We start from the raw sequence: 27647 nt of genomic DNA, 5'->3' as shown, positions 1-27647 counted from the left end.
TAGGGGGAGAAAAACAGTCCAGTATTAACACACCTGATTAGAAATCAATAGGGCAGGCACAGATTCATTCATCGGTCAGCAACTTCCACGTGTCCACTGTGGCTCAGGAATATCAAGGACACACTTAACAGAGGGGACTAGAGTGAACGTTGCCTAGAGATTAGTTGCATGGTACAATCTAGAGCCCAAAATAGCGCATGCAGGGTTAGAGCCAGGTAGATCAGCAGTCACCTGATTTCGGAGCAGATTAGTTTGCGCAACGAGGTGAGCTTGTAGCTTCCCTTGACACCACTGAGGCGCAGCTTTCTCAAGCAGCGAAACAGGCTGGGGGGGAGGGAGCATGTTTGAGTGAAAAGAGAAAAAAATAAACAGAGAACAAGAGAGACAAAAACATATATCTTTTAGGATAAAAAAAATTAAAAACACAACAGATAGTATATTTAGAGGCTGGGCCAAACCAGTATCACCAAGGCGAGAGAAAAAACAAACATCCCAGGACCAATCAGTTACGAATCCTTTGAAGCATGCCAAGTTTAGCAGTAATTAATGCTCCAGTGTGTGCTGGGATACTGCAGACCAGCCAGGCAGCTGCAAAGAGCAACAGATATAGTCGTTAGTGACCTAGCACACAGACAACCCTACTCCAAGTCATGGCTGTGAAGTGAGAGCTCCTTAAAGAGAGGTCAGGATTAATTAACCATCGTAATTATTTGCATGCAACAGCTTAAAGTCCACAGTGCTTTATTTTAATGGCAGGTTGTGAGTAGCAGTAAGTGGCAGGAGTCCTGAGTGGGAAAAGAACATCCATGTATTAGAGAAGAAAAAATGAGACCATATAGCTCCAAAAAGTATTTGCATTGCTGTTTGTGTTACTATACCACGAAACATCAATCAAGTCAGTTCTCATTTGTATGCTGTGTCATAAACAAGATTTCTCTTTCCTAGGGACCTGTCATCATGTTCCAGAGTACCTTACACTGGAACAACCCTACTTCAAAGGTCACATGAGCAAAATCGCAGTCACAGGAACGGAGAGGTGAACTTCCTACATCAGCCTAGTAGATGCTGAGCCCTGGCTGCTGCTCGCAACCCTGCAGAGCTGCGAGACTGCAAGCATGGGATCACAGGCTGGGCTGTGAAATCTGTCCATTTCGGAAGAGCATATGAACATAACTTTCGGGGACTCACTGCTCCCATCTTTACAGGACCAGGACAATGTGATGTGTCACATATTAACCCGTGCATGAGCTTACTGCCTAAAGCACAGAGGGCAGAAAGATCCGATCCAGTGCACATTTTGGCTAACGAGAAGAGTCCAATCAAGTACTGAAGACACTTGCACAGGATGAATCGGGAACAGAGCACCAACTCCTAAATCTCAACAACTCACTCCTCAAACTGCACTGTTCTTCATACCTTAACAAAAGAGCAACAAACAATCCCTTGTTAATAATGTCTTACATGAGCATTTGGGTCAACATGAGCGAGTGCAGCAATGACAAAGAAGGCCAGCCTCTTTGGTGCAGATCACCAGCTACCAACCTGGGTAGATTAATTCCTACAAAAAACATTTCCACTGCAGCAAAGATCCCACAGGCACACACCAATAACCACGCCCCAAGGAAAATTCTGCTCTTACCCCCAAACACAGTGAAGTATGGCTTTGAACAGAAGGTACAACCAGCTGGGCTTCATACCTTGCATACAGAACCAAGACTTGCTTTGCCACACAAATGATGCAATGACACCTGAGCCATCAATCTCTCTCCCCTTTGCCTGTCAAGGTTAATCACAGTGCATGCACGGGGTAAGCAGATGACTGATGACTTGCAGCTTAAAACTAAAAGTACTGTCAGCTGGCCATTAAATGCAGATTTTTGCTCGGGGGAGAGATGCATCTTTGTTTCTTCCATGTAGGAGAAACACTAGCATCTCTCACATAGCCCATATTTCCCCCTACCAGAAATAACACTAAGCAAAGGATGACAACTCTTCTCAGCCTGGTTAAAAGATACAGATCCAGGCTCTTTCTTTCCTGCACTGCTTCTAGCCTGAAGAGTCCTGATGTGCCATGGCCCACATTCAAGAGAATTAAATATGTCTCCCCAGCCCTGGACTATTCTATTGTGTCAAGACCTGTCCTGTGGAGTGGAGCGCTTGGGTTCAAATCCACTCAGGGTACAGGAGTAATCCACAGCTTATTTTCTGGGCAGGTATTCAAATCATGTGCCTCCTCTAGAACAAGGTTACCACTATCACCTTTCTTCAGCTACATTTAAAAGAAAATCTAAATTTTATTTTTAATGACATTTATTTTAATTAAAAAAAATCCAGCACTTGCATGTTGGGCATGCTCTGGGGTTAACCCTAGATCAAGCTGTTCACAGGCATGAAAGAAACCACATCCTGACAAGAGAAAACTCTTGTTTTCCTGCTTTCAGCCATATTTATTGTCCAGTAATTGTGACCAACAGACAACCGAACAGAGTCATCAAGTGTGCGTAGGGTGCATTTCCACCAATGAACTTGTAATTCACGCTCCTAAGGGTCTCTGTCTTAGAATATCAGAGGACTTCACAAACGCAACCAACCTCAAGCAACACGCAAACACTTACTCGCACCATTGCTATAAGATGGGGAGACAAAGCCCCAAGAAGCAGACAAACTGGCAAATTTTGCTGGGGTACTGCAAGACTTTGCTTCCCCCAGAGGCACACAGGTTTTCCTGACAGAGGTTACTGGTCCTGCAGCATCTGAAGAAATGCATGCCTAGGCCTTGGCCACCAAGAGATACTCACTGATGATGGGGAGTCTGAACCAACACGAGACCATCCTGCTTTCTAGAACTAAACAAATGAGAAGGAAATACCTAGCCAAACTTCACCAGTTCATGACACCTCTCTGAACAAAACACACTCAATGAAGTGGTAGAGGTGCACTTAAAAACTGCTCAGTAGGCAAATGCAGACCTCATGAAAGGAAAGGATGGCTGCACATCCTCCTGCTTGCTTTACCTTTGCGATTTTGGTTTCGTCCTTCTTCTTTGCGGTTTGCAGGGCTTCAAAATGGTGTCTGGCACTGTCATAATCCACAAGCTTCCTTCCTCGCTTCGCTATACGAGACTAAGAAAGATGGAGAAAAGAGTTGTGACAATCTTCCCCAGCAACCAAAACCCCAAAGCCTCTCAAGGAAAACACCCCTCCTCTCCTCTTCACCCAACTTCCAGAGCACCCTGTGCTCTGCCCACACAAGGACACTCACTGGATACGCCACACAGGCTGCCCAGAGAGGTGGCCCTGGGAACCACCTGTGACAACCACCATTCTAGAGGAAGCTCCTCAGGAGGAGTGCAGACCCAGCTAGGGAAAGCAAAGGGATCCAACCAACAACAGGCCCCACCTCTGGGTGACATTAATGTTTTCAGAACTGTAGCTCTGGTGCTTCCTAAGCCTCCCCATGTGCCTGCATCCTACGGGCACCTGCTTCATCATTTTCAGGGCCTCCTGAGGGCTGCAGCCAGACTAACTAACCAGCTCACAGCCCTAGTTCGTGTGGAAGCTCAAAAGATTAAGTTCAACAAAAGAAGGCATTTCTGTTGCCAGCACAGAAAAAGCACTCATCCACATGCTCAAGGTACACCTAGGACAGCATTTTGGACCCTGCAACAGGAGGTCCAGACAGAAGTGACTGCAGCCACAGGCAGTGGTCCATTGTAACTAGCTATTAAGCAAGAGAGGTGAGAGGGAAAACCTGTAGCACTGTGTCACTAATAGACAAGACATACTGAAGCCGTAACAAATGCAAGGAGGGAGCCAACTGTGTACCAGACTCATGTTCAGGAATGGAGTCCTGACAGGTCCATGGGTGAGACTCCAGAATAGACAGAGTCAGGTCTGTGGCCTGATCCTCCATTACCCCTCTTCATCTGAGGTGCCTCAGGGTCTCTCCCCCAGCATAGATTCACCTTGGCAAGGCTCAAGGCCCACTGGATTAAGAACCATCCATCCCCATTAGACTCTCACCCCCATGCTCTCTACAAACACCCCAAACTATCTGGGTTGGAGCACAGGTCTTCCCAGACTGACCCTAGCACCACCACAGCTTGGAGAGCCTGGTCCAGTGTCAGTAATCAGCAGTCCAGAGACAGGCTAGAGAACTGGAGTGAAAAGGCATGGCAAGGAGCCAGGAGGGTTTCTAATTAACCACAGCACCCAGGGAAATTGAAAGTGCAAGATGAAGAATGAGCATTGAGATTTACTTTGCAAAAGCAAAATCCCCACTTCCACTGCACTTGTTAGGGAGATGCGGTCTCCTGTCCCTAGGGTCCTGCAGATAAGCTGCAAAACCGCAGCTCAGGGCTGATCTTTCTGCCAGACCAGCTGGGACTAGTTTGCACGTCTCCTACACATGCTCCTCTGCGCTTTCAGCAAACGCTGGTGCAGCTCTGTGTGAGTCATGGCAGATCTGCAGGATCTCAGCCACACGCACACCCAAACTGATTTCAAAGCGCTCAGTTCACTCCAAGAGAGGAACCACAAAGAAGCTGAGCCACCTCGCAGCTGAGGACACTAGAAGACGCCTCCCCAACATCATGCTGCCAGCCGGGCATGGAGACAGGATGTCAGAGGGGGCTTCCAGTAATATGACAATTTCTGAGATGCTAGTTAATGCATCTTCCACACACACCAGATAAATCCATAATCTGGCCATGTGTTTTAAGAGATAGGATTTTTCCCCCAGGTCAGACTGGTAGAGATAGTTTTGCCGACCTTTGTGACATGGCAAACAGCCACATCTAGGTTTCCCTGCCACCCCACCAGGGATTTTGATTCAGTGTCACCCATCTCTCAACGAGGTTACTCCTGCTCTTTTTTGCAGCCCCAAATCTTCTAACCCCCACCCTCACATTTCTACTAGAGTATGTGGAAATGCTGCGAGGTACAGATACACTGCGAGTCCTCCTGGAGTAACCACTGATCACACGACTGCCTGTGATGGCAGTAATGGGACTTAGCCCAGTCCTGGAAGGCTGCAGGGTAGCTTCCTTGTATGACTCTAGGATAGCTGCAGCTACTCACCACTATCTGATGGTAAAAGCTGAACTCCAACAGAGTTTACTGCTTTGAAATGAATCCCTCTTAATTTAAGCCTCCTTTAAAAAAAAAAAAAAAGCAAACAAAAACCCCCCGAAACGCACACAAAACAAAACACACCCAAACCACCACAAAACACTTCCCTGCCCCTTACCGATATTTGGTTTTAAACCTGCTAAAGAGGGCACCAGTTTCAGGGCAAGACAGAAAATCGCCAATTCCACAGCTATTTAGAACTTGGGTTATGGTTTATCTTTTCTGGGCTCACTACAGAGACCTGTACTTTTATTGCACACTCTGCAACCTCAACCAAAAACTTACTCAGAAATATTATAGATTATGAAAGAGTCCTACTTCAAGAAGCTATAGATACTGACCTGCAAAGAAAGGATAAAGTACTTTTTGCATTCCCGTTTTTCAAGTTAGAGAAGACAGAGAGGCTTTGTTCACGCCTCCCCACCCAACATTTAAAAATTATTCCCTTTAACTTACAAAAATTCCTTACTAAAGGAATGTTGTGTTTTCACATTCCTGCTGTGGATCCTGTTGGAAGTCCAAAAAATTCAAGGGAATTTTTCCAGCTCCTCAAGTGAAGGAGATTTCAGAATATGTTAGAATTTAACAAAAATAATGCATGCATGATCTAACTCATCACATATTTGAATTACTGGGCCATTAACAAAAAACAGGCTTTCACATACTAAATTTAAATCATCTTCTCTCCATAAATCATCTTTCATTAATCACAGTAATGCCAGTATTCCAGGAAAAGCAGAAAATTTGCTTTTGTGGAAAACACAAAACAGAAAACTGTTACCACAACCACCAAAACCAACTGAAACATTCTGCAGATTACATAAGACTCAGGGCTTTTTGCCTGCCACCTCAAGAACCCTAATTTTTTATGTGAAGCCAAACTACACTTCTGTACAACTGTAGCAATCTTCAACAACAGTACTTGTAAGAGTTTCTACCAGTCGAAGAAACCAGACTTGATCTGAACACTTCTCACTGCTCTGGGGTAAGGAGGATGATGCATTCAGCTGGACTACCAATGAAAACATATTGACCTCTTTAAACTGATACCACTGAAAGTCCATTTTAAACAAATAGCCAACTCTCTGAAATATATCCTTATCTTATTGTAGGAACCAACAGAAAGCCAAATGCTCACTCATTTTAGGAAGGGAAGCAGAGGTGAATAGTGCTCTCTTTAAAGCATTACTTAAATTGTGCATAAAATGGCTTTAGCTTCCCATTTTCTAGAGCATTATCTGAAGACTGAGAAAGGGACATTAGTAATAAACACCTTAGTGGCCCATTTGGAAGACAGAAAGGATTCACAGAAGCTCAGTGCCTAACACCTTGAGTTTTGGTGGAATTTGGTTGTTCCCAATCTTGTGCTCCTTTTAAAATCCCACCATAAAACCTCAGTGGGACCTCAGCAGAATTAAGAAATCCCAAAGATACTAACTAAGCATGGAAGAAACGTGATACTCCAAGGTGACCCAGTGTACAGCTAACAAGGCTGGTAAAATGTGATTTGGACTGAAGCAGTGCAGAAGTCTGAATCTACAGTGAGCCTGAAATAAAACCTTCTGCTTAGGAAGCAGTGCACAAGCCTCTGCACTGCTAACTGAGGCAACATGGCATCACACTACGGGGAGTGATCAGCTCTACAGCCTTGAGAGGGTGGAAAGCAACAGCAAGCCTCTTCGCCCTTCCCCACTTCAGACTTTCAAGGACAGAAGAGGCTGGAAAAATGAAGCAAAAACAAGGAGCTCCAGGAGGCAAGGACACTGCTGTTCAGGGCTCATTCTACAAGCCTGTGATCTGCCCCCTTTTGATACAGCATGATCCTCCTGAAGCAACAAATATTGATAAATGTTTTAAGAGACATGTGGCAGGGAAAGGGTTGTTTTCACTGGGAAGAAGCCAAGCTGATACTTCCCATATGTTGATATCATTACTAGCGCTTCCATATGGTGAAGACGTTTCCTGCATAACCTTCTCAAAACGAACAGAGAGGAGGTAACTGGGGGGAAGGGAGAGGACAACATTCAAACCCAGGTCCTCAGATACGATCTCCCCCAAAAAGACACTTAGCCAGCATTCCCCCTTCTGGGCAAAAAGCTGGTTATATGCACAGCAGGACTTCAGGACACAGAAAGCTGTCTTCCATACCAGCCTCTACCTATAAAGCACATTTGCCACTCACTATTTCCCCAATGCTTTGTACTTACAAGGAAGTTAAAAAACCAAAGGACTGAAAAGAGAAACTGAGAGCTTGTGAGTTATTGCTGACACTGCTCTCCTGCACTGTGATACAATAGGAAATCTACGGATCCTCCTATTTCACACTTATGTTTTCTCTTCAGCATCTTTCCCCTGGATTCTTCACCCCCATTTCAAGCCCAAAAGGAGAACATAACATTTTCACATGACCCAGAGCTGCAAAGATCTTGGCTGCTCTAAAAGGAGAGCTTGCAGCAGCACAGCACACACATCCTCCTAAAGAAGATGGGGATGCAAGAAATTGATTCTTATGAGGTTTCACCTGCTGTGACTCTCTAGATCAAAGGGTTTAAAGAGAATCTTACTTTAATATCTGGAAATTGGCCAAGGTACGTATCCATAGTCAGAAGTGCCTGATCCACCAGCTTCTGATGGAAATCCGTCCAGAGGAGATCATTGTTCTGAAAAACAAAAGTAATGAGCTAACTACTAAGAACACAGAGCTCTGCATTTTGGTTTTTCTCCAGGAGTGCTACAGTCAACAATTTCAGTCCCCCAGAGCTCTTAAGAAATAGTCATTTCTTTGGAAAAACTAAGGAGCGAACAAATTAGTTGAAAACAGAGGTCGTGCCAGAAATGTAGAAAGAGAGAAAGGAAGAAAGCCTGATGCTACTAATGCAGGTGACTTCTCCAAGGACACAGCACCCTTCATGAACCTTCCTTTGAGGGCCTGTCTTTTCCCCCGCAGTGCTAGCCCAAGTCCACACAATGGAAGGGAAGATAAAGGTCAAGCTGGCTTTACCTCCTTCTCCCAGCAGCCACAAAAATGAGACACCTGACACCACTAGGCACCATTTCCTGCTTTTCATTACAACACAGCTTTCTGAGGAAAATGAACAACAACAGAAAGCTAGTCTAGCAGTCTTCAGCCCTCACACCACCTGCCTCCACAGCCCAATGGAGGCTACATCCAAGGCTTGCACCCTAACCTGTGCACGCTTTATCCTCAGTCTTATCTCAAGTACAGTAACTTCCCATCAACACCTTGGATTATGTGGAAATTGCCCCTCTCTCCTGCTTTTCCACTTGAACAAAGGGTTTTGGCTAAAATATTCACGGAAAATGCCCACTTTATGTAGGAATTTATTAATTGTTTTGGCAGGAATAGCACTTTTCTCCTGCTTGTCTTTTCAGGAAAAGAAAAATACAAACAAAAGTATTAAAGGGGGAGGTGGAGGGCTGGAAATATTCCTGCAGATGCTCAGAGTAGCTGCAGTTAGTTCTCAGGACTCATGCTCCCTTTAACCTGTCTGGCTCAAATTCTCTGAAGGGTCAGTCTCCCAGGAGGCACCGCAGTGGCTCAGGAAGAAACAAGGCCAACAGAGAATGTGAAGCCAAACCACTTGAATTACAACTCCATTATTTACTGCAACAGCACTTCCTAATGCAAAGTTTCCATGTTAATGCAAGACTTGACCTGGAAATGCTCAGGTTTTGTTTGATTTATCTGCTTTGAAGTCAGTATGTCCTGGGCAAGATGCAGATGTTAGTTCAGGTGAGATTTTCTGCAGAGGAAAGCAGAGGAAGGAAAGAATCCCTCTCCTGCTCTCCTCTCTACTCCTTGCCCACTGCTCCAATGTCATAGACAGCTGCAGATAAGCCCAGTCCTGCAGCCTCATGGCAGATGGGTCCACAGAGCTGAACTGCCACAGCTGCTGCTCAGCAGAACAGCTGAGCAAGAGAGCAGAGGGCACCTGCCTCCAGCTGGACCCACCACACACACATGCCAAGGGAGATCCAAGCTGTCAAATGACAGGCTGTACCCTAAGCTCCACAGAAAACACCTGGGCAAGTTGGACAGGCATCATCTCACTAAGGGATGAGAAGAACAGCAGGCTGGGATGACACATGGCTCAGCCAAACAAGGTGGCAACCAAAATATGACAGCTGGTGGTACTGCTGTGAGGGGGAGGTTGCTGCAGCTACACAATGGCTGCTCTGATCATGTTTTGGCCATAGATTTAGCCTCCCCTTTCTCTTGCAAAGAGCATAAGCAATACATCCAATTGACCCTACTGACTCTCTTTTAGCATCCTTTGTCCCTGTTTAGCCACTGTTGGGGGAACAAATTGCTTGTGGACATAAGCATACGGCTCTGTATAGCATTAAAACATCTAGGGATAGTGTCCTACACAGACAAAAATGCAGGCCACATCCCTTCAGCTTTCCTTTCTTCCCAATGCTGAGCTTGTCTCTCCAATTATTCTGCAAAGTCATATGCCTGAAGAAACATGGTGCACAGACACAGCTTCCAAAGCTCATCTCCACGGATAGACCAAGCCTGGTGACCCCACATCCTGTACAGAGTCTTACCTCTGCTATTTTATTTGTGTCATCTCTCCCAGGCCAATCCGGCTCATAAACTTCCTGCAAACACTCTGTCAGCTTCTTGGAGGCCTCGTGCATAGCTAGGAAAGAAGAGTGAACTGCTTCAGAAAGAAGAAAATAGTGTGTTCCTCACAGTTTAACCCGCATCCTGAGGAATGGGGACACAGGAGGGTTGTAACAAATGCTAAGCTCTTCCTTACAGAATGTCTGCCCTTTGATAACACAGAGATGGAAGGTAACCAGAGGGAGAAAGGAACCAAGGATGCAGTTGCATCTAACCCTTTGTGTTTGTCCTCCCCTGGCAGAAGATACGAGATCCTATCTGCTAAGACAGCACCAACTGTTTGGCATCAAAGCACAACCCCATTCCATTTCAGCTGGTCCCAGAAGGATTCCGAAAGATCCCCCAACCCAGACAAGGCTGACCTCTCCTACAACTCACGCCTGAGGAAACACCAGGAAGGGGATGGCTGCAGAAACCTCACTGCATAGGTAACCACTAGAGGGGAAACAATCCTCTACTTATACAGACCTTACCTTTTACTGAAGCCAAGTAAGTTCGGAGGTCCTTCTGCAGCCTCGTGCCTTCAGACTGTGAACGTAAGGAGAAGACCATCAGTTATTCTCTCATACAAAGAGAGTGTAAGAAAAAGGAGTCAAGCATTTCTAAATAAAGAAAAATGGTCTTGCAGATGGGCTACACACCAGCCCTACAACCACATGAAACATAGATGTTAACAGGGAGACCACACAGCCCTCTGACTTCGTAAGCCCACAGCCAGTGACCTGCAGACATGTTTGGCCAACAATACCACCAAGGTACCGACTAACCTGATGTGGGCAAAGCTGTGATTTGCTCTTCCCAGCAGAGACAGCTTTAGTGTTTTGATTTTGTGCAAGCAACTAGAGAGGGTCCTAAGGGCAACAATTAATTTATAAGCCAAGGGCTAGTGGGTCTATGCAACAAATACAACCGAAGGGAGCCTGTAGGATATAGAAGATAAATGCAATTGATTTATGTTGTACTGGTTTAGGAGCAGTTTAGCTCACCACTTTTTCCTGCCATACTGCAAACCAAAACCAAAGTGCAAAGTGGGTACAAGGGACCTCTGACCTCCCCAAACATCCTGTCTAAATTGTCCTGTGCAGCAGGACTTGCAAATACAGTGTTAATAATCTTTAGCTTCACTGTGGAGGTGGCCTGCCAGCAGCAGATCTCACTCAGTAGGAAACAAAGGATTAAAACCAGAAGCTGGGCTGAGTTTTGCCAGTTTGAGCCTTCAGATGACACAGCTATGTGCAGTACAAGAACCCAGATTAGAAAGGGTCGTGGAGATTTTTATAGCAAAGTTGGTTCAGATATGCACACATAGATGCACTCCCCATACGACTGCTCTCCTGCACTAGGATAAGCATACGCAGGCCCACCTCCCCTCTACCTTGCCACGTGTCATCGACAGTGGTGCAAAGCAGACAGGGAAATACTCCCAAAACCAGACAGTGACAATGTACAAACAGAAACGAAAGGAAGAGCAAGGCCAACGAAAAGAAGAGCAAGGCTAGTTGACCAACACCTCCACAGAGCATGTCAAAGCAAGGGCAGGAGCAAACATTGAGGGTACCTGTGCAGACAACCTCTGGAGTATGCAAGAAGTACAGAAAGAGTTTGAGAGGCAAAGATCTGTTATAAGAGGGTTTCCCTTACCCTGTGGGATCTCACTGGATCCTCACTATCCCCCACAGTAGCTGTAAAAACAAGAATGCAGGAAAGCAACGACTACACCTCACACCTTTCTCACAGCCTGCTGCCATTCCTCCTCTTCTTTCCCAGTTTGTGTCTCACTGGGGGGCCCCCAGCATAATGAATTTTGACAGCTGAAAACAATTCCAGAGACCGGGAGCTCACAGGACATCTCTGACAGCTGTCTCAGAGCTCCTAGCTTCAAAAGTAGATGTTTGCCATCAGCCCTCCTCACCACTCAGGCATCTCTTGCCTCAACTGAGCTCATGCTGTGATCCCTTGTGCCCTCAGTGCAGCTGTGCTCTCTAAGCAGAGGCTAAATCTGCCCAGCTGTTGAAGTGGCAGTGCTAGCATAGCTTTGTGGAGAAATCTATCTGCTTCCAACACTATGGCCCAATTTGTTTTCCTTGCCTAAAAGTTCTGGATGAGTTCACATTTGTTCTTTTCCTACTGCCATCAACAAAGGAAGTGAGGGATGGGAAAGACCTGACCACTTTTATAAAAGAAAGTTGGATTCCTAGTCTGGAGAAGCATTGGGAACTGACCCAAAGACAGTACAAGAGGAAAGGAATAATGACCACATCTGCTGCAAAAGTCCCAGGAGTTCTTAAAACACAGAGCAAACAAATGTAGAGCTTTTTGCTGGCTTAAGGTGAATGTGGAAACCTGGGCAGATGAGACCTCCCTAGCAGTGCAATCAGAACGACCAGGGAAAAGGTGCCAGAGTAATCAAAGAGCACACACACAGAGGACCATCAGGGAGGCTGAGCTTACAAGTAATATGTGTTTGCTTGTGCCTGAGGCAGGAAGCAAGAAAGGCTTAGGGGAAAGCAGTGCTATCTGCCTAGAATTGGTCCATATGCTAGGAATCACAGACTGGAACTGGCAAGATCAGATGTCAGAACACAAGAGGAAATGGCACAGAAGAAATTATCATACAAAATCCCTCAAATGGATACATTACCATCCTACAGCTGTATCATTTTTAAAAATGACTAAATTTGAACACACAACTTTGAGGTTACCAGAAACTAATTGGCAGGGAAGGTCCTCTGCAGAACTTGCCCACCACACACTTGGGCACTGCAATGTCTAGAACTGTAACTCTCAAAATTATAGCATCTAAAATCAGAACACACCTCTAAAATTGTGCCCATACTTGCCCGAGTCCTGCCAAAGCAGCACATAACAGAACCCAGACTCGTGAACTCTTCAAGTGTTGATACCCAGTCCCAAAGTCACAAGGACAAAAGGATCCTCTGCGAGGTACACCGGCATCACAATTAAACATCAAATCAAGATTTTTAGATAGACCACCTGAAAAACCTGCAAGTCAAGGGCCCAAATACTGGAATGTGCAATTGCAGCAATGTACAACTAGCCTTCTGCATTCTCCAGGCATCCTCAACACCACTTGTCTTGCCGTGACATGCAGTCAGCCAATACACAGTGCTGCATCCTGCAGCTGGAGTGGTCTTTCTTAGTCACCCCTTGCTGATGTTTAAAGTCAGGTTTACAGCTGATCTCCGTGACTATGGGGTTACCTAAGCCTCCTAAAAGTACCAAGCCTGCCAGGGAGTGTGAATAGACTTTACAGCCTGTAAGATCTGCAGGCAGAAAGATTTTCAGAGAGGGCCATGTTCAGAGTTTTGGCATGAATCCTGTTTCCCCAGCTCCCCTGGGCACCTGGAATTCCCATCCAAGTCCCTCTTTGGCATTTCCATTGCTTTATTTCTTGTCCACCAGTAAAGCAGCTCCCTCACTTGCTACAAGGGTTTCTTTTTATTATTTTAAGCATTAATGCTTTCCCAAGAAACTTTGGCAACTGCTTTCTCTCTGTGCACGCAGCACCTGCTTTCTTCAAGCAGGCTATAGCAAGCTGTCAAGTACAGCCACTATTCTGCATAAACACGTCTCGCAACGCAGTTAGACACTGTCAAATACTGTATAGAACAGAAGCCTTCAACATCTTTGAGTGCACATTTAAAAGATGCTTCCTAACCTCAGAGGTAAAAAAAAAAAGTAGGGAAGAGAGTTAAACTGGGATCTGGAAAATTAATCCACTTCCCAGTTATTGAGGAGCAGTAGGTTTAAGGGTGTGCAGGAAGTTAGAGGTATGGTTGAATATAAAGATGTTTAAAAATCTAATATTATAGTAATTTTTAAATTGCAAGAATGTAAAAAAAAAAAAAGCCAGTATGTGTGTATATATATATCAGAGTAATAAAACTCCACAAAAGGAAAATAAAGCTAGGACAAAAATTTGAAGATCAGTGCCAATCCTGAACCCCATACTCACTACTCATCCCTGCACTAATAAACGGACTTAAAACCTTTGCACAGGGACTATAACACTGTGTCTTGATGTAGAAGTGACCACAATAAGTTGTTCTACTCAAACACACAAGTGTCATCTTGTTTGGGCACATTTTGCCATACTTGCAATCACAGTATTATTCAACCCTGTGAGCCTATAACACAACCAGGTATAATATGAAGGACAGTGTGTACAGGAAGATGCATAAATAGAAGTGCTATGCTTGGGAGGCTGGAAGAGTTCTCTCTCCAAAGACCCAATGAACCACCTATTACTTACAGCTCTGTTAAATTAAAACACAAGAGTGGTTTCTTGTTTTATTGGGGGGTTGTTTTTTACAATACCTTTCACTGAGCACTAGGTAAGTATGCAATCTTCTGTAGAGCTGTTTCTTGGTACTAGACAGGTTTCCTAAAACCCTTTTTTCCCCAATCTTCACAAGAAATTCTTTCATCCTAACATTAGATTGTGTCCCCTTCTTTCCATAACTTCCCTGGTTTTGCAGTTCCAATGGGAAGGATTTTTATTACCAGCAGGGATGTTCTACACCTGAGAGGGACAGGTAACATCCTGTTCCAGATTAGATTAATATAGGGCTGGAAGAGCAGACTGTAGAATTGGGGGGGGGGGGGAGGGGAAGCACTGAAACAACAGCTCCAGATAACCTCCCACTCAGTAAAACTTCAGAGCTGTTAAGACACAAAGCATGAAGAACTGGTGAGAAGCTCCCACCCTGGGGTACCAGGCAAGCTGTTAAAACTGTTTTGCTACACAGGGCTGAAATGCAAACTGCTGGGTGTGAAGGGTTCTTGCCTGGACAGAAAGTCTCTCTCTGAGCTACTGACTGTAATGGTCCACTGCAAGAGCAAAGATTAAGTCCACACTGCCTGCCCTGCAGGCTGAGGCTGTGCTGAACACCATGGGGTATGGGCAGAGATGGATGCAGCCTGTGCCAGCAGCAGCTTGTCTCTCATGCGTTTGGTGTGAAACACTGTAAACCAACCCAGAACTTCCACACAAGTGACAGCTCATGAAGGATATCAAAACCTAGCTGCTCTGCCAGGCAGAAACAGAGCGGTGCCAGGTGTAAGGGCTGCCACCAGCCTCTCACTCTCTGTTTCTCCAACAAATATTTCAAATGCAGGGGAAGAGAAGCCAAAGCCTGGCACACCTCGGGCAAGGGCTGTGTTGCACCTTTGCAGCAGGCCTCTTGCTCCCAGGTCTGCAAGGACAGTTTCCAGGACAGACCCTTGTGCCGGTGCCTGAACACAAGTGACACTGGGAAAGGGAAGGAGGGGGGAGCCTTCAAATGAACTTTTGGGGAGGTTAATTGCCAAAGATAATCTGTTATGAGGGAGTAATATGAGGGCCTAATATGAGGGCCAGTTGTGCTGCTTGTCAAGCCTTCGAGAGACACAGGCGAGCCCTGTAGCCCTGCAGATGCATGGTTATGTCCAGCTCATTTGTCACACAGGAAATCCATCTGTCTAAGCTAAAAAGTTCCTACCGTTCAGAGACCTCAGAGTGGTGCTCTTATATGAGCCTGAATGGACAGAGAGCTGGGAAGTGCAATGCTTTCCCAAATGTCCACTCAACCACCATTTGAGAACAGCACAAGACGCCTTGGTTAAAAATGAGTAAGTGATTTTTAGACCTGCTCTCCATTCATCAACAGCCCACGCATGGGAACATGTGTCAAAGTGGCCTAACACAGTCATTAGAGTCAGAGGAGTTTCTAATCAAGCAGCAAACAAGGCCACTGCCTGGTCACACCCCAGCCAGTTCCACAGGAGAGCTGTTCTGTCACAAGCCTGCAAGAAAAGATCAGCTTTCCTCCAGACTTCCATTTCCCACTGGAGTGGAATTTGTAAGGAAAAGCCATAGAAATCTCACACATAGCTATACTACACACACATATCATACATATAAAACCAAGTGTGTATATATGCACATGTAGTTGAAGTTTTTTCCCCAGTCTGCTTGGCATCATAATAACTCCTCAACCTGGATATCCTAACAATCCAGCTAACTCACATTTATGGTTTGCCCTGTAAAACAGGCATTGTTTGCATTTATTTTAGTAATAGGGAAACTGATATGAGGGCCAAAGCAAAACCAACAGACCCCAAGCAGCAAATGCAGTCTCCAGCTCCTTTGATAAATTATTTGGAGAATTTAGTTCATGGCCTGCCCCTGCAAGACAGGAAAATAAATTCAGCTGTAAGGGGTACAGAGGCAGTGCTTCTTTAACAGGCTTCTCTGTGCACCACTGGAACTCGTGGCTTTGGAAATTGATAAAGCCGTCCCAGACAGCCAGATCAAGAAGTCTGGATTTCAGTTTTTCAGTATTTCTCCTTCAAAAAGGCTGTTTCCTGATTGCTGATGCTTAAAGATGATACGGAAAAGTCACACCTGGTAATGTCATGTCATCAGAAAGAAGCCAAACTGCATTCCTCTGAGTACAAGATAATATCATTGGTGGACATGCTAGAGATGTTGCATGAACTTCTGGAGAAACAGCTACTATCTCTGCCAAGAGAATGAGCATTAGTCTCCAGGAATCTGCAGTCAGCTCCGGTTAGACATAAGTCAAAGTCAGACTGAAAGATTTTCATTATATTCAGCTGTGGCAAATCCCTTCTCAGCTGGTTTTGTGACACATAACCACATCTGCTGAGTCTTAACAAACACGATTCAGCTGCTGCTAACAGCTCCAGAAAAAGGTCCTAAATATGTCAGGGCACAAAGGGGCTAGAAGATATCTTCAGCACCACCTGAGCTTTGGTGTGGCATGCATTTCCTGCCATGAAACAGAAACAACATTTTTCTTAACACCAAGCACTATGGTGCAAATACCCTGGGATAACTGATGGTTTCCCTCCTCTGGGTGACTGAAAGCTCCAGATTAAAAAAAAAAAAAAAAAAAAAGGCAACCACACAAACAAAACAAAAAAACCCCAACAACAGGAAAAAACAAACCACAAAAACCAACACACAACAACAAAAAAAAACCCCAAAAAACCCTAACACACCCAGTTCAAGATACAAACCGACTGCTGTTTAAGTAGGAGGGTGGGGGGAAAATTGCTACACTGTTAAAATATTTTTCTGCACTAAAATACAGGGATGAAGCTGACAAGCGAAAGAATAATGACTCAGGCCCGACACAGTGATTGTGCAAGGGTGGGGAGGAAGTTAGATTTAGATCTTAGCCATGGAAGGATGTTCCCTTTTCATCATTTGCTTTCTTTGTCTCTTTTGCCCTCTGCTGCACTTAGGAAACTGAATCTGCCTTGTTCCATTTTATTTTTGATTTCTAATCTGTTTCTCATCCTATCCATCTTTCAGAGACACAATGTTGCTCTCATGTCTCTGCTTCCAGCCCAGCAGGAAAAGTTACATTACAAAGCAGCTGCTAACTGAAGGAATTGTCCTGGTTGAGGTATTTCTTTTCCTAAACTTGGGTCCAGAACAAGTATTATTTTTCAGCATACTCTCTCACTGACTCCATGACAGGGACACTGGAAGACACAGTGTAATTTCTCATAAGTGAACAGCTACGAGTTGTGGGTCACTGCGATATGCCTATGGCATAGTTTAATTTAATGCGCTTTAATTGCACATTGCAGCAGATGACTGGAAGCTAATACTGAAACCCAGGTTGTAATTACATATCGCCAATTATCTTACCAGCTGTTTGTTGAAGTTCTGCACGCACTGTTCGAACTGCTCATCTTTTGTTTCATCTGCTTTCCCAAGCTTCTGAAGGACCTGCAGAAAGAGGAGAAAGACAGGAGACTTCAAACATAAATATAGCAAAGCAGAGACAAAGAAACAGTTGCAAGTTTCTGCTCAAGAGGCTGAAAGAAGTAAAGTTAAAAAGTCTCCCTTATTCTTGCACTCATAATTTCTGGAATATTTCTCCACACAGTCATAGTTTGAAAAAGGACTACAGACGAATCAGGATGAACTCAGACATCTTATGCTTTGCTGTACTGAAGAGCATGACTGAGGTTTGTCCCTCACTGGTCTAATGCTTTTTGCAGACAAGGCAATAGCAATCCCGTTGTTTATCTCCTGGACCAGCAAGACACAAACCACATCCCTAATATGCCTTGTGTTGCGTGGTTACACTTATCCTGATATAACACTAGTCTCTGGTCCAGACAGGGTGGGTTTTTTTGCTCCCAGAACAGCTGGACTGTCCTCAAACACAGAAATCCATGCAGACACCTCCTTAGAGAGAGAAGGTGGCTGGAGCAGTGGAAGTCCCACCTTCTTTCTACCTTTTCTCACTATGCACATGCTTGGCAGGAGCTGGCTGTTGAGAACAACTGGGGACCTTACACCATGCATCCACGTGACAGTCCAAGTGCCACTCAAGTGCCAAGTGACAGTCTGAGACTGTCAGCAGCCAGCCCTGTTCCTCTCATTGCCTCCCTGCACAGCACAGCTCCCCGCAGCCTGTAAAAAAAAAAATCCTTATCAGACTACTTCCCTTATCACACTTCTCTCTTAATGATCTCTCCATGCAGCTAAGTGGATCGCTCCCAGGCTTTGAACAAAGCACTTCATTTTCTGGGCAGGAAAATAGGTCCGTCACAAGAGGGCTGGGCAAACTGCAACTGTGGAGGAAGGCAGCAGTTATTTGTCACGCCCCAAGCAACTCCAGCAGCAGGGAGACACGGATGTAAACTATAGCTGGTTAAGCTCAATTACAAGATCTTTGTTAATGGAAAATAAAACCTGATCATGCCAAACAAACAACAATAACAACAAAAAAAAAGAGCTTTGTCTCGCAGGGCCAGTAAAAACAGAGAAAAGCCCACCCAGTCCTCAGTCACAGGAGGTTCTGGGGAGCCAGAGGCAGGCTAGAAAGGATGCTGAAGGAACACCTCAAAAAGCAAGTGAGCCCTGTCTGGCAAAAGCATGACTGCCCAAGAGGCAGAAAGCACTGGAAAGCTGAAGTCTCTCTTGCTCTGCTTGAGCAGAGCAGTCCTTTAGCCACAGGTCTCAGCCATCATGTTCAGTCACGCTTGAGAGAAGAGGGTCAAGATGGAAAAGCAGGTGCATGTTACTGCCATCAGGTCTACAGGAAGGCCACTAGTAAGTGCTTCCCGACCAGCCACTCTGAGGAACTGCCAGGTAGCCATGACAGCCACCCAAACCAGCTTTCTCCAGCTCCCTTTGCTACCCATGGATCTTCTCAGAGAACGTAAGGAGGATTTTTCCTCTGCAGGGCAGGGATTAGACTTTCATGTTTTCTCCCCAAAATGGCATTGAGAAGGTCTATGCAACAGGTTGTACAATAGAATAGAGTATTTTCAGTTGGAAGGGACCTACAACGATCATCTAGTCAACTGCCAGTGCACCTACTGGCCCATTCTCATCTTTTTGCACAGCCAAGGTAGAAGAAATTTGTGTTATGTCTATTTGTCTAATCTCAGTTCCCCTCTCCCCCATATAAAGCATGCATATTCCCAGCTCACCCCTGACAACAATAACTGACTCTAGCTCTAGACACAATAAATCAGTGCAGCCATTCAGCACCCGGCTCATAAATCCCCTTATTTAGGCTGGGATTGAATATCTAGGAGGGAATCACTGTTTTTCATTCTCCCTCTGTTTAACGGCCTCTCTTCACCTCCAGGAATCAGAGGTATTCAGTGTCAGCAAAAGGGGGGGAAAGGACACATACAGATGAAGACTGCCCTCTTTGTGACCAAGAGCTGAACCGAAAACCTCCAGAGTTAGAAGCACAACTTTCTACAGCTCAAGCAACAGCAGCAAACACTGCAGCTACAAGCACCTAACGTGCTTGGTAAACCTGTCTAAGCAGCAGGACGTAGAGAGCCTGAATATTCCCTTCTTCCTCTCAAACCCTTGGCACAGAAGAGCTTGTTGGAGAGCAAAAGCAGCAACATTGGTTGGACAGGGAGAGTCCTGTGCACCAGCCACTGGTGCCTCCTTTCCTCATCTGCTCCAGTGAAGGGGGAGTGCATGCCACAGCAACACTGCTGCTGAGGCTACACATTTCTCTGCCACGCCAGCAGGAGAGAAGGATTCAGTATGGCCTCATCTTTCTCATGAGGTGGTATGGTGAACCTCTTCCGGAAAGAATGCTGCTTAAAGGCCCTGTGTTCAGTTGTACTCCCCTAGGCTACTAGATCTACAGAGCATGGATTTCCCACCTGCTGGGTGACTTCCTAGATGTCCAAAGAGCCATAATGCCAGTAGCACCCATCACCCATGGGTATGCAAGTATGCAAGCTGCAAATTCCAAAGCAGAATGATGTTCCCAGTGTGCAGATCAATAGAATTGTTGGGGATACAAAGGAGCTTTTTATGGGGCAATGCATCTGTCTGGCTAGTCAGGAGACGAATGCTTTCAGGCCTGGAGGGGAGGGAAGGAGACCTTTAACTGGGAGGAATCTGGAGTATGTTGCCAGGGTCAAAGGTTTAGAACAGCCTCAGTGCTTCCTGGTGTAAAACACTGAGCAGCACCCATAGACTATTCATTGTGGTGGCTGTGCCCTGCTTCCCACGTGTCCAATAAGTTAATCTGCAGTTCCACTGCTCCTCTGGGGACAAGCACACTGAGTCTGGGATCATCCAGCAAGCTGGGAAGATCCTGTTCCACTATGCTGAAGTGCTCTGCACAAGTCCTGCAAAATGATGGGCACTGGAAAGGTCTTTAACTCACAGCCTATCTCTAAGGAAGAAACTCCTGCTGCAACACCAATGCTCAGCTGAGGAGCAGCTCTGAATGAGGGGGGAGGAAATAATAAGAAACCTTGCATTTTTCCACAGTAGTGACATGGGACAGGTGAAACAAAGGACTTGGGGATACCAGCAGAGGAACAAGGCAAGGAAAACAAAACCAATTACAAGAGAGAGGCTGTGAGAAGTGAATCCCTGGCTACACCAAAAAGCCTGCTCTTGCTTCCTACACTCTTCCCCCATCTGGTAGATGAAGGCTTGTGCCCCAAGCCTGCTGGCCCTTAGGTGAGTCCCAGCCATACAGCCCACTCCGATACCTTTATTACTTGCTGTGACACAGCAGAGACACAACAGCCTCGGGATGCAGCAGGGCAGGGGTTATCTTCTCATACCACTCTCCCTCAAAAACAGATCTGCCCCATACAAACAGCCCAGAGGTCAAACCCTAAGGTCATTTGAGCAGTATAAAATGATGGCTCCACAAGGCTGGCCCTCAAGCCTGCTCCCAGCTCTCCCAACAAAGTACAGCTTGCCTGTATGGCTCTAACAAATCCCTCTGGACCCCCTAAACCAGCCAGGGATGGAGCAGATGGCCCTGGGTGTGCTGCTGACTGCAGGCATGTCTGTGCTCACTGCTAATAACCCGTGAGCTCACAGGACAACTCCCCTCCCCAGGTTGGTATGTGCCGTCATAGGTCAGGCTATTCCGGGTGAGCCGCGGCTGCTCCCTCCCTTCCCCTGCGACAGTCTTTAATCCTCCAGCTTGCTGCAAAGCCAGATAAAGTTCAGATGGAAAATTCAGGCTCTTTGGTAGCTATTAATGGAGCAGATTTACCAGGGTAAGAGTCAGGACCCCGCTGCAGCTCCCAAATCTCAGGGAGGATCAGAAATGGTGTGATCTGTCACCTGCTGCCTGGAGGCAAACCACACTGGGCAGGCGGGCATGGATCTGGCATTTAAAAGATTAAGAAGCAACCATTGGCTAGGCTCCTTGGTCTGCCCTTGACCCAAGAACTCTGGCCCTGCATAAGGATAGGGACCATTTCAAGACGGTGCAAGCTAGGGTGAAGGAGGGAATACTTCGTATGAATTCCACAAAACACCTTGTGGGATGGATTTCAGAGGGGGCTCCAGCATTGCTGTGGGTTCCAGTCTTGGCTCACTATGGATTCACTATGACAGGATGGGGATGTCATCCCAGCCAACGTTTTTGGCCTCAGGCATGGGACATATTTGGACACTTAAACACCATTTTCCAGTGTTGCTCAGAAACCAGGTCTCTTGCAACAGTTAGCTAGATCTGCAGGTGCTCTGCGTTTTCTCAAACTAGGACCACAGGCACCTGACCAGCTACTGCAGCATCTCCAAACAAGCCAAATTCCACGCATGGAGCCTCAGTTTTCCCTGCATTTGAATAAATGCAACAAGGTCAAGGAGATTCAGAGTTTGACTGAAGTTTTAAAAGCACTTTAAGATCCTAGGAAGCAAGATGCTATTAACAAATAAGTAAATGATCACATTCCTCTCATATCATGGATGTATTTGTAATCTGCTGTTGCAGACAGAACTATATGCAGGACGCTTTGAATTTATATACTTTGAGAACTGATATAACAGAAGAAATGACAGAGAAATCTGGAAATCCTCTGTATCAGAAATCTGGCATTCTGCTAGCAATGGTCAGAGAAGTAAAGGCATGAAATAACCTTTAAAAACAGCAACTTTTCCCAGCAAAATGGAAAGTTTGCTTATGGAAATCCGAGCTGCAGGTTTTTCTCAAAAGCAAGACTGTAAGATTCACAGGATGACTGAGCATCACCTAAACATCACAGCTTTGTAGGACTCAAAAGGAAGCATCTCATCTGGCTGCGGTTTACCCTCTTTTTTCCAGGTGTAAGGGAGGAAGCATTCTCAAAGGGCAACCCCTGCACTGCTTAGCACAGGGTCTCCCATGCTCTGCTTTGAGCACTCGACATGAAGTAAATGGAGACCTGGAGATCAGCTCTGTGTCCACCAAACTCTCCGATGTAGAGCAGCAGTCACCATTAAGGACAAACATTTGCTGGTGGTGCAGCAGCAGCTAACATCAAGAAGCAGTATCAGATCAACTAAAATGCAGTTCTGCTTTGCTCTAAAAAGTAACTGTAAGAGATTCACATTTACACTTTCCAATAGAGAAATATACACCAGCTGCTTAATGCATCCACAGTTCTCACTCAGCACCTTCCTTCGCTCTTTTCTGAAATATCATTGCCACAACAAAAGCCCTGAAAACCCAAATATTCTCAGCAAACACCATGTAGACCCATTATGTGAACCAGTAACCTAATAAAACTCTACTTTTCATGGCATATGGGTCACCCAGGCCAAAGACCAGTTTAGAGAATGCAGGTGATGAGTAGGAAGGCAAAAAAATAAACGCAGCTTGTGGATCCCAAAAGGATCTAAATCTGCATCTGAAACATCTGATTTAGGGTGGTCCGGCCCTGATGAAGGGACAGTCATTAAGCCCACAGCCAGAGCAGACACAACTTGAGCCCTGCAGGTCCACATTTTACTCCCCGCTGTATCAGAGAAGGGGCTGTGGTTACATCTTACTGATATGGGCCTAATGCTCCTAAATCACTCCATATCCTGACCTCTCCACCCCTCATAAACAATGCCTCTGACTTGCACAGTATGTGCCAACTCTAGTGCATTATCTCCAACTACCAACTAGGCACAGAGCCAGTAAACACTGTGACTAATTTTGAATTGCAACAAATTGGCATGTGCCAATGGGTCAACTAGAAACAGAACAAATAAATCTTTGATCTCGGGCCGCTGCCTATTCTTCCATGGAAGACATTATACTCGGAAGAGGGGGAGAAGAAAAGTGTCCAAGTCAGATGGAAAGCACAAAGCCACGTAACTTAATAAAGTACAAACAAAGGAAGTTTCATAAGCTTTAAGCCTGGTTTCTTCTCTGCCCAAACGAAATGTGACTTGCTCAACGAAGCAGATTTGTGCTCATGGAATAATTTGGTTTTTGCACTCAGACTTGGGGAGAAAAACAAGAGCAGCAGCGGGAGTCCTGCTCCCCCTCTGACCCTCTCTGGGAGCAGGGCACATCCTCCTGCCCTCCGCGCCTGCCTCTAGGCTGGTTTTGGGGACAGCCTGGCTTTCCTCATGCAAGCCTGGCACAATTAAGTCTTTCTTTGAAACAACTGGACAAAGGAAGATGGGGGTGGAAAGGAAGAAACTCCAAACATATTAACACTTCATTTTAAATTGAGAAAATTATTCCCGTGGCTGAGCAATCGGCAAGACCCTCGGATCACTGGAAGATGGGAAAGGGCAATGTCACACTTGGCACAGACAGAGCGGTTCTTGTTTGCTTCTTACTTGCTGGCAAGGTTCAATAGATCCTGCAAAGACAGGGCTAATCACTACTGGGCTAAGAGTTGGGAAATCAGGGTTCAATACTGCATTTTGTTAGAGACTTCCTGAATGACCTGAAAAATCCCTGCCCAATGTCACATCCATCCAGCTGTAAAGAGGAGTGTTTGTTCAGCATATCACAGAGTTACCAAATTTATCCCTGGCAATCCCCAGCTGGCAAATGGGAAAGAGAGGTACAGAGAGATGAGATGACCAGTTTTGAGTGCTCAGCTCAAGGCACATTGACGTTGATTATCACTGGTGCCCCTCTAGTTGAAGTATGTGAGAGTTTGCATGCTTAGCCGTATTCTAAAACCCAATCTGACTAGGGAAAAAAACCCAAACAACTAAATATATAATTTTCTGGTCACATTGCAGCGTTGAAGTCTCAGAGCATCCCCCAAAAATATGCTAACAGTGAAGAATTTAAATCATTAGAATAGATTGCATGAAGATCCTTTGCTAATGAAAGACTTTTTTAAAAGTTAGATAAGCATCTCAAGTGTGATTTAAGCCAGACTGATCCCACTCCACATAGGGGATGGACCTTGTAAGGCTCTTCCAAAGCTAGTCTTCCCAAATCCTGAAGATGACAGCAACAGAAGGTCAATCACTTTGTCTCTGAACAAATATCCTCCCCAAAAAGACCTCACTCCTTCCTCCATATCACAGTCAGAAATGTAACATACGTCCAAGCCTGACTAGATAATAATGGCACGTATAGCCTATCAAAGAAACACACTATCACTGCCACCTTCCCCAAATGGCACTATATTGCAGAATTTCTGTAGAAGCAAGAGTCACACTGCATTGCCTTGAAGGCTCAACTCAAATATCTGCCTCTGACAGCTACTAAAGAGCAACCTCACCATGACCTGCACCTTCAGGACACACCTCTCGAGTTTAACATGACTCGGCGTGGTCACATTGGGTTGCCTTACAGGGTTCATCCTTCTCCCGCACTCTGTAGTCAATAGGGAAAAAAAACCAGGAGCTCCACTTTCCCATTCTGAATTATTTTCTGGAGAAACCCGCTTCCCCATAATGGGCTCAGAGGGAGTTCACGGCAACAAGTTTCACCAGGCTGAAATTAGCATCTTAAGAATATACCACTTTCTGATCATGCCAGGTGTAAGACAAGATGTAAAAATAAGCACAGCAGGTGCAGGACTTTTTTCAAGTCTCATGGCTTGGAACAATGGTCAGCTTATCCTTATGGCTGAGTCATAAGTAGTGATTAATATCCCCAAGAAGGAGGTACACAAAGGACCTGTTCCACCTTTGAAGCTGCATGTTGCACCATGCTCATCTAAGAATGCCTGCTTTATTTCAGCATTTTCCTTTGAATACACTGCTGAAGACTCCCCTTTTTCTATGAAGGATAAAAAGAGGATTGTTTGGCTGCAGCAGATTCTTCTATAGCAGTTGCCATCCTCAATCCAAACTCAGAGGCCTTCCTAGAAGCAACTGCAGGGCACAAGCCCATAGTGATGGCCCTATGGGGACAAGCTATTCTTAACTGTGCCATGTGCTTCACCCAAGACCTCAAGCAAATAAAAGTTACTGTGCTCAGTTTCTCCCCATGGAGCGAGGCAGCTAGTATCCACCATAAATGGATGCAAAGACTCAGCTAGCTGCTGCACTGAAACATCTCAAAAACAAAAACATGTAGAAACATGTTAATCGATACTACTACAAGGAGGATATCGCTTTCATATTTGCATTCTGTTCTGTAAAGGTACTTACATTATTTCGCAATATTCATTATGAAGACTAATTGGAGCAAGCTTGTGAAATCTTTTGCTCTTATGACGCTTCCTCCTGTCCTTGGCTCCCTTTGGGGACACTTTTCTCAAGTTACAGGCTATCAAACAAGGGGTTCACATCACTCATAGTACTGGTTATCAATCAGTACCTCTTTATACATAGTATTCATTATCATTATCAAGTGTCCTAAGACCATAGGTAAACACAATGGGAAGAATTGAGCCTAATGCTCGGACTTGTTCAGCCCAGGACAGCCAGCAAGGGGAGGGAGAAGGCTCTGGGTACTTTAGCTCTACACACTGGTCAGTCTGCCACATCCAGCCGACAGCCCAAAGATAAGGAATGGTGCTGTGGCACAAGAGAGGGGTAGCAAAATTGCAAAGTGTGCCGAAGGTCCAGAGACTCACATTCCTCCCAGACTATGAGTCTAGCAGATCTCAGGCTGTTCCTGCACCTGGAGCTCAAGCAGCTGGCTCCCATACTATGCAAGGAGAATCGCTGTCTTGCTTTGCAAGTCAAAATTGCCATGGCCATGGGTACAGCCCTGTGCCCAAGATAAAGAGCCCTCAAACACAAGGCCAGAACCCCAATTCATCTTCTGCACTAGGATAAAGGCCAGGGTGATTGTCATTACTCAGGTTACCTCTTCCTCTGTTTCTACTATGCTCAGCATCTGCAACAGTATCTGCTGACCCCACTCCCTGTCTCAGCAAGATCAACATCTCTGAGGACCAGCATAAAGAGCCTCTTTGTTTCTGGAGTAGAACCTGCAGCAGGTTCCCCCTCAGCCCATTCTCACCCTCCTGACAGTACTCTGTTCCTTGTGAGGGAGGTACTAAGCACTTTGCTTTCAATTTCCACCCTGTGATCAAATCGCTTTTCTAAATTGGGCTTTGACATTTCCCTGCCTTAATGCCAGACACTCTGGGAAGCCTTCCTTACCAGGATCTGCTAACACCATCTCTAACTATAGTATATTGTGAACAAGTAAACTAAAGGAAGAAAGTAGGGAGGAAAGAAAAGGAGCAGCACAATGGGAGAGGCTAAAAGCTCCATACGTGGCTGGCACAAAATTCTTTGCAAAATCCCTCCCTCTTAGAGGAAGGAGTCTGTTGAGGACCACCACCTCCTGAGCAGAGCATTTTCCTCCAAAAGTTGAAATTTCCTTATTCAGAAAGGTCAAGTATGAGGACTTCAGAGGATGGAGAGTAATTTTGCCAGCCTCATTCTGCTTCCTGCTCCCCAAGTCAGAAGAGTAATTCCAGAAACCCCGTTCTTGGATACTTATCCAGGTTGGAGGTTTCTCCTCCACCACCAAAAACTATGACATTCTGCCTATGTAGCCTTTCCACATATTGCCTACAGGACAGGCAAAATGCTTTTTTGCAAGCTCAAGTCACATTGGAGCAGTTACACTTTATCGTCTGAACAAACATCAAAGATGGGAGCTGAGGTTCTGTGTGTAGGTACTCTCCTCCCCTATCTTAAGGCAAAAACCTGTGTGCTACAAGAGTTGGTTACTGTGTGGGTGCCCGTGTTACTCAAGTTTTCTAAACGCACATATATTCACTGATACAATGTTCACATTTACAGTTCTTGTATATTTCTGTATATATCTCACCAAGACTTTAGAGCCCTAACCCATGTGAACCACTGTAGGTGACAGCTAACAGAAGATGCTGGAGAAGGAACAGTCTAGACACCTGTAGTAACTCACTCATGCACATACTATCTTATGAATTTAGTCTGTCCACAGACTATACCAGCTGCATTGAGGAAAGCTTGTCAGTATTTATTAACACTATGATGAATCCATGAAGGGTTATGCAAACTGTTACGGAAGGCAAAGCCATAATATTCCTGCATGTTATACAGAATAATTCTGACTTCATGTCCAAAGTGCTTCTACTTATTTTATTCAGCCAGTTTACAGGTTTCAGAAAGACAAATTCTCCAAAAGAAGGCA

General features: G+C 45.4%; 1 protein-coding gene across 16 annotated transcripts in view; it reads right to left on the bottom strand.

Moving 5' to 3' along the window:
* The window catches only part of BIN1 (bridging integrator 1), a 100397-nt gene that overhangs the window by 38085 nt on the left and 34665 nt on the right, over positions 1 to 27647 (bottom strand). For 8 of the 16 annotated variants that reach the window (XM_075511240.1, XM_075511242.1, XM_075511247.1 and 5 more), the window contains exons 2-7: positions 17465 to 17545; positions 10254 to 10308; positions 9702 to 9796; positions 7694 to 7789; positions 3015 to 3122; positions 232 to 324 (exon numbers count right to left, since the gene is read on the bottom strand). In XM_075511240.1, coding sequence (XP_075367355.1) covers positions 232 to 324; positions 3015 to 3122; positions 7694 to 7789; positions 9702 to 9796; positions 10254 to 10308; positions 17465 to 17545 — 528 coding nt within the window. Of the gene's footprint in view, positions 1 to 231; positions 325 to 3014; positions 3123 to 7693; positions 7790 to 9701; positions 9797 to 10253; positions 10309 to 17464; positions 17546 to 17751; positions 17860 to 27647 lie in introns of those variants that run through there. The other 8 variants (XM_075511244.1, XM_075511245.1, XM_075511251.1 and 5 more) reach the window with 2 other exon arrangements.

The sequence above is a fragment of the Mycteria americana genome, chromosome 9 (genome assembly GCF_035582795.1).
Source record: "Mycteria americana isolate JAX WOST 10 ecotype Jacksonville Zoo and Gardens chromosome 9, USCA_MyAme_1.0, whole genome shotgun sequence".
Taxonomy (NCBI): domain Eukaryota; kingdom Metazoa; phylum Chordata; class Aves; order Ciconiiformes; family Ciconiidae; genus Mycteria; species Mycteria americana.
The sequence above is the reverse complement of the archived record's forward strand: the minus strand, read 5'-3'. Positions and strand labels throughout refer to the sequence as shown.